The 5,990-nt window shown below is 48.0% G+C and overlaps 1 protein-coding gene across 1 annotated transcript in view; it reads right to left on the bottom strand.

Moving 5' to 3' along the window:
- Positions 1 to 22: 22 nt before the first annotated feature.
- The window catches only part of KIF3C (kinesin family member 3C), a 35,474-nt gene continuing 29,506 nt past the window's right edge, over positions 23 to 5,990 (bottom strand). The window contains 3 exon segments of the mRNA XM_077774080.1: positions 23 to 1,533; positions 1,758 to 1,930; positions 2,113 to 2,221. Of these exon segments, the coding sequence (XP_077630206.1) occupies positions 1,434 to 1,533; positions 1,758 to 1,930; positions 2,113 to 2,221 (382 nt within the window). The 3' untranslated portion in view covers positions 23 to 1,433.

Genomic DNA, 5,990 nt, shown 5'->3' with positions numbered 1-5,990 from the left:
AGCCCCCACCCCCCACCCCCCTCCGCTCACCCAGTTTCGAGCAGCTCATTCAGTTTCATGCTCTTCTCCCGATGACTAAAATCCTCATATTCTGGGCCTTTTGAAATCTTAGGACTATTAGGGCCTTTTGAAATCTTAAACCACTTGTTTCTTTCAAGATTACCTCTTCACTCCTCCACCGAAATACACACTGAAAAAGTAAATCAGTGAAAATTAATCTCTCTCTCTCTCTCCCTCTCTTTTTTGGTAGAAATTTACTTATCATTTGCGATAACCTGGAGACATCTTGGGATGTCACAAAGGGAGGCGAGGCATACTTCCCTAGGGACCAATGTATACAATGCTGAAGAAAGGATCCGCTTTCAACAAAATAGTGCTCAACAAATATGATGCGGAAACAGGAGTAGTAGTCAAGGGTGATCAACTGTGCCTGGGCCTCTGTCTCCTGTGGTAAATGAGGGGGGAAGCAACAGATTCCAACACGTTGGTTTAGCCAGAGGGAGAATGACACTGATCGCTCCCACTAGGAACTGGGATCCAGGCAGCCGCGGAGGAAAATGACCAGAGCAGGAAGGGGGAGCGTCACAAAACTGGGGAGCCGGCTTGATCACTCGTTGACCCCAGTTGCTTCTCGGAGGGATCAGAAACAAAGGGACTCAGAGAAGGGACTTCTTTTGATGACTGTCCATGTTGTCCCGTTCCTGTTTCATCTCCTGCATGTCCTGAGCAGGCAGCAACTGGTTGGTTCACAATTCCCACCCGAGGGTTGGGAAGGTGGCCAGGAAGCAGAGTTTGGTAAGCTGTGAGTTCTTGCCAAAGCTGAAGAGCATGGGCTGTGTCGGTGAGGTCATGTAAGTCCTTGAAAAGGAGCCCAAGAGGCCAACAGAGGTTGTCTGAGGTCCAGAAACCGGAGTGCAGGGCTCTTTTCCCTGGGGGCATAGGCCCAACACCGTTGGGACATCTCTTGCCCTTTGTGGACATCTAGCATTTTTCTAGTCCCAGAAAGTGCTTAAGAACTGCTCACCGTCAGCATAGGAGGAGATGGAGATTACGGAGAGAGACAGGTAGAAAAAGTACTCTCTTCTCAGGCACTGGCTACCTTCCCTTCTGGGAGCAGCTGACAGGGAGGAGCTTGAGGTCTGACACGGTGAGGGGTCTCAAGTCAGAGGGAAAGGAGGCTATGCAGTGACCACGGCAGGCTCAGGTGAAGGCGTCTCCCCCCACGACTGAGCTCCACAAATAAATAACATTAATTAAATAAAGGAGGCTGAGAAGAGCAGGCAGAGACACGGTCTGCCAGACGCTCACCCCCTCACACACGCACGCACACGCACATGCACACACACGCACGCACACTGAGCGTCAGGTGAGATGATCCAGGCTCGGCTCCCCAGCCCGGGAGGCTCTTGGACGGGCGGCCTGACTGAAGGCTGTCACTCATGGTCTAGCACTGGTGTGGGGTGCAGAGCGGCGGAGGCCAGTGAGGCATGTGTGGTAGAGGGGGGAGGGGGAGGCCGCTGAGGAGTCTGGCACCTGCAAAAGGTAGGGATGAGGCAGGTGAGCGGGGAGGTTGGGAAAGGGCAGGAAACAAAAACGAGGGCCTGCCTCTCCCTCCTCGGGGGGCTGTAGGAACTCCTCGCCCACCACTCCAGTCAGCGCCCTCCCTTAACAACCAAAACCCTCCTCAGCCTCAACCAGCCCACGTGGCTTCCATGCCTCCTACGTCCCTCGCCCATTCTGACCGTAGTGGTACTGACCAGGACCTGGACTTCCGAACTTTAGATGTGGAAGGTCTTTCCAGAAAGCTGTCCAACCGCATAAGCCTCTCCATGTGTAGTGCACGGGGGTCTTGTTCTTGGTCATGAGAGAACTCCATCTCAAAGACAGCTGGAGGGGACACATCCAGCTCCAGAAACATGATGTTTTCAGCCTGTGGTGGGAGCATCAGATCAGATGTGAGCAATGGCCCTGAGGATCGTATCTCTCGGGCACTCAGTAAATACTGGGTGTCATGAAGGTGATGAGGTGGGCAGAGCACGCAGAGGGTACGAGCATCACCTCCCGTGGGTGGGCTCTCTCTCCTCCCGCCCCTTCTATTTCCCAGCTTCTTACCCTGTACCTGGGGTGGGACCCCATTGCCATGGCAACCCGAGCATACTGGCTGATAGGCCTCTTGTAGCCTACGGCTGACGTTGGCCGCTTCTTCATTTGGGTGTTGTTGCTGTGGGGAAGAGGCTATATTAGAATGGATTTCTTTTGAACACTGGGAAAATGATATGAAGAATTACATATCATTCAAGTAGGCAGGAAACTGCAGACCATGGTTCCCGGGAGTTTTCTTCTCATTGTTGTGATACGGCTGGACAACTAAACACTATCATAACACAGGAAAGTGTAGATTTCTTTACTCTTGTTTTTTTCCGTTTTCCCCCCTACTGTAAAGAAGGTTTGATTAAGGGCTAGAATGAAGAAAGGAAATCCAATCGTCTTTTAGCTTTCAGATTCATAAGCTGATTTCACACAGTAGGCAAAACCATTGATGATTGGTCGCTCTGCTTTTCATTTTTCTTCTTAGGAGTTTGTACAAAAAAGTGATGAAAAAAATCAGGCTTCAAATGCAAGGGTCCCAAAATAGCCTAAACAATCCTGAAAAAGAACAAAGTTGGAAGACTTGCACGTCCCAGTTTTAGAACTCATTACAGGGCGCCTATTACAGGACAGCTCCGTTGTTAAGCATCTGACTTCAGCTAAGGACATGACCTCCTGGTTCGTGAGTTCAAGTCCCACATCGGGTGAGCTTGAGCCCCACTTTGGGAGAACACGAGTCCAGCTTTGGGTAAACCATGAACCCTGCTTTGGGTGAGTCCCACTTCTCTCTCTTCTCTTCTGCCCCTCCTGGGATTCTCTCTCCCTCTCTGCCCCTTGTTCATTTGCACCCTCTCTCTCTTTCTCTCAAAGAAAGAATTTATTACAAAGCTACAGTAATCAAAGCTGTGTATGAGTATGAGCAGGGGAGGGGCAGAGAGAGGGAGACACAGAATCTGAAGCAGGTTCCAGGCTCTGAGCTGTCAGCACAGAGCTGCAAAATCATGACCTGAGCCGAAGTCTGATGCTTAACCAACTGATGCTTAACCAGTCGCCCGTTTTGTTTTTAAAGAAATGTGTGCATACGCTTAGAAAAATGGCTGGGTATTCAGCAAGCTGTTACTAGTTATTGTCTTTGGATGGTGTCATTACAGATGACTTTTATTTATGCCTTTCTGCAAAATCTGAACTTCTTTACAATGAAAATATATAACTTTATACCTAATATCTCANAACCTTTTTTTTTTTTAGAAATAAAATGTAGAGGCACTTAGGTGGTTCAGTCAGTTAAGTGTCTGGCTCTGGATTTCAGCTCAGGTCATGATCTCCCGATTTGTAAGAGCAAGCCCCATGTCAGTGCAGAGTCTGCTTGGGATTCTCTCTCTCTCTCTTCCTCTCAAAATAATAAACTCAAAAAAGGAAAGAAAATGTAGACAGTTTTTAAGACTCCTATTTCTCCCCCCTTAGAGTTAGTATTCTCTTGAATACTATGGCTCATCAATGCCATTCCTGATTTTATTATTATTTTTATAGGTGGGTATTCACAAACAATTAAATGGGTATTTGTATGCCAATTTCTAAAATTTGAGCTGTGTGATGTACATATTGCATTTTTGTGTGCTCAACATTTTTTAAAAAGATTTATCCATGGACCTCTAGATTAAAATTTACTTACATTGTCTATCTTAAGGTTGCAATATAACATATGTGTGTGTGTATAAAATATATATTCTCTTTTTTTTTTAATATTTTATTTATTTCTAGGAGAGAGAGAGAGAGACAGCGTGAGCAGGGGAGGGTCAGAGAGAGAGGGAGTCACAGACTGAAACAGGCTCCAGGCTCTGAGCTGGCAGTCAGCACAGAGCCTGACGCGGGGCTCGAACCCACGAACTGCGAGATCATGACCTAAGCGAAAGTCGGACGCTTAACCGACTAAGCCACCCAGGCGCCCCAAAATATATATTCTCTTGATGGACATCTAGGTTGATTTTGTTTTTCTACTATACAGTAGAAAAACTACCACACAACAGTGCTGTTGTGAACATTTCTGTACAGGTATCTTCAAGTACATATTCCCCCTGGGGTTTACCAGGGAATGGGTGGTTCTGTTGTAGAATATGCATGTTTCCGACTCTACTAGGTACCGCTATGGTGCCTTTCAAAGTGGCTCTCCATGAAAGCTTCCTTTGTGACACAAAGCTTCCTTAAGACACAAAACTTTGGCTCTGTGTCTTAGCCAAATCCCAGTATGTCAGACTTCTTAACTTTCAGCAGTTTGATGAGTGTGGTATATTCCCATTATTATTCAAAAGAAATAAACAAAGATAGGAAAGAAATCAAGAAAAGTATTTCTGCTAAAATAACACAGATTTTGGAGTAAGACATACCCGAGTTTGAATGTTGGCTCCGCCCCTTAAAGCCATGTTACCTTGGGAAGTCGCTTAATACCTCTGAGGCTCAGCTATCTTTTATTTAAAAAAAATTTTTTTTTAATGTTTTATTTATTTCTAAGAGAGAGAAAGCATGAGCACGGGAGGGTTGGAGAGAGAGGGAGATACAGAATCTGAAGCAGGCTCCAGGCTCTGAGCTGTCAGCACAGAGCCCGTTAAGGGGCTGGAACTCACGAATGGTGATATCAGACCTGAGCCAAAGTTGGACACTTCACCGACTGAGCCACCCAGGTGCCCCAGCTCAGCGAGCTCTTGCCTATCCCCCAGAACTGCCGAGATTAGGGGCGCCTGGGTGGCTCAGTCGGTTAAGCGTCCGACTTTCGTTTAGGTCATGATCTCGCGGTTCGTGGGTTCGAGCCCCGCGTCGGGCTCTGTGCTGACTGCCGGCTCAGAGCCTGGAGCCTGTTTTGGTCTGTGACTCCCTCTCTCTCTGACCCTCCCCTGCTCATGCTGTCTCTCTCTCTCCTAGAAATAAATAAAACATTAAAAAAAAAAAGAACTGCCGAGATTAAGCACGATAAGCACTTAGCATAGCACACAGCAAGGGCTCAACTCATGGCAGCTGTGATGATGATTTATTCTCAATTCTACTTGCTAATTCCAAGCAGGGATACAAAGGAGCAATGAAAAAAAGCCAAAAGGCAGACAGAAGACAGAAGAGAAGAAGCAGGCTGAGTAATTCACAGATAGGACATCCTGTCCTTGACTAGCAGAGCGAGCAGTGCAGGAGCTGATGGCACCAAGCCTGCCCTTCTGCAGCAGAGGGTGGGGGAAATGGCATTCCTGTGGTTCATTTTATCAAGCCTATAGAGGAGTGCTGGACCCCACTTAGGGGTGCCTTCAGACTTCGCTTTATGGATGAAAACAGGGAAGGATGAAACCGCAGAAGCCCCAGCTCATAGCCCCTGGGGTGCAGAGAGGTGCACACATGCACAGCAGCAGCGCCCACGACTCAAGGGGAGAGGGAGAAATTGGTACCATAATCACTCATCATCTGTAAGGTACATCTACACATCCCATTCAAACTTTGCAATAATCTCCTGAGGTGTAGACAGGGCAGACAAGGAGCCTGAGGCTCAGACAAGCAAAATGCCTTTTGTGCCTAAGGTCAAACAATTAGGAAGAGACTCTGAACTGGACCTTGCCAAATACTTTTTAGGACACTGTGCTGTCTCTCCCGAGAACACCCAGAGCAGGCTGGGGTGGAAAGTGTCCTGAAGGCTGCAGGCTCTGGACGAGGACAGGGGGACAGGGCTAGGCGAGCGGAGCAGTGCATCCGTGTGAGCTGGCAGCCTGACCCAGTAAAGATGCCAGTGCTATTCTGGGTGACATGAGGGAGGAAGGGGCTGGGGGAGGGGAGACTGTAATTGGGACACCAAACTTCCCATTTATTCCCTCTTCTGCTGCAGGCCTACTTTCCATGATTGATCTCTCTCTAGTAAGCAGGTTGTGGCT

This window comes from Crocuta crocuta, unplaced genomic scaffold, assembly GCF_008692635.1.
Source record: "Crocuta crocuta isolate KB4526 unplaced genomic scaffold, BGI_CrCroc_1.0 scaffold246, whole genome shotgun sequence".
Classification (NCBI taxonomy): Eukaryota; Metazoa; Chordata; class Mammalia; order Carnivora; family Hyaenidae; genus Crocuta; species Crocuta crocuta.
Note: the sequence above shows the minus strand (reverse complement) of the source record. Positions and strands in the feature narration are given on the sequence as shown.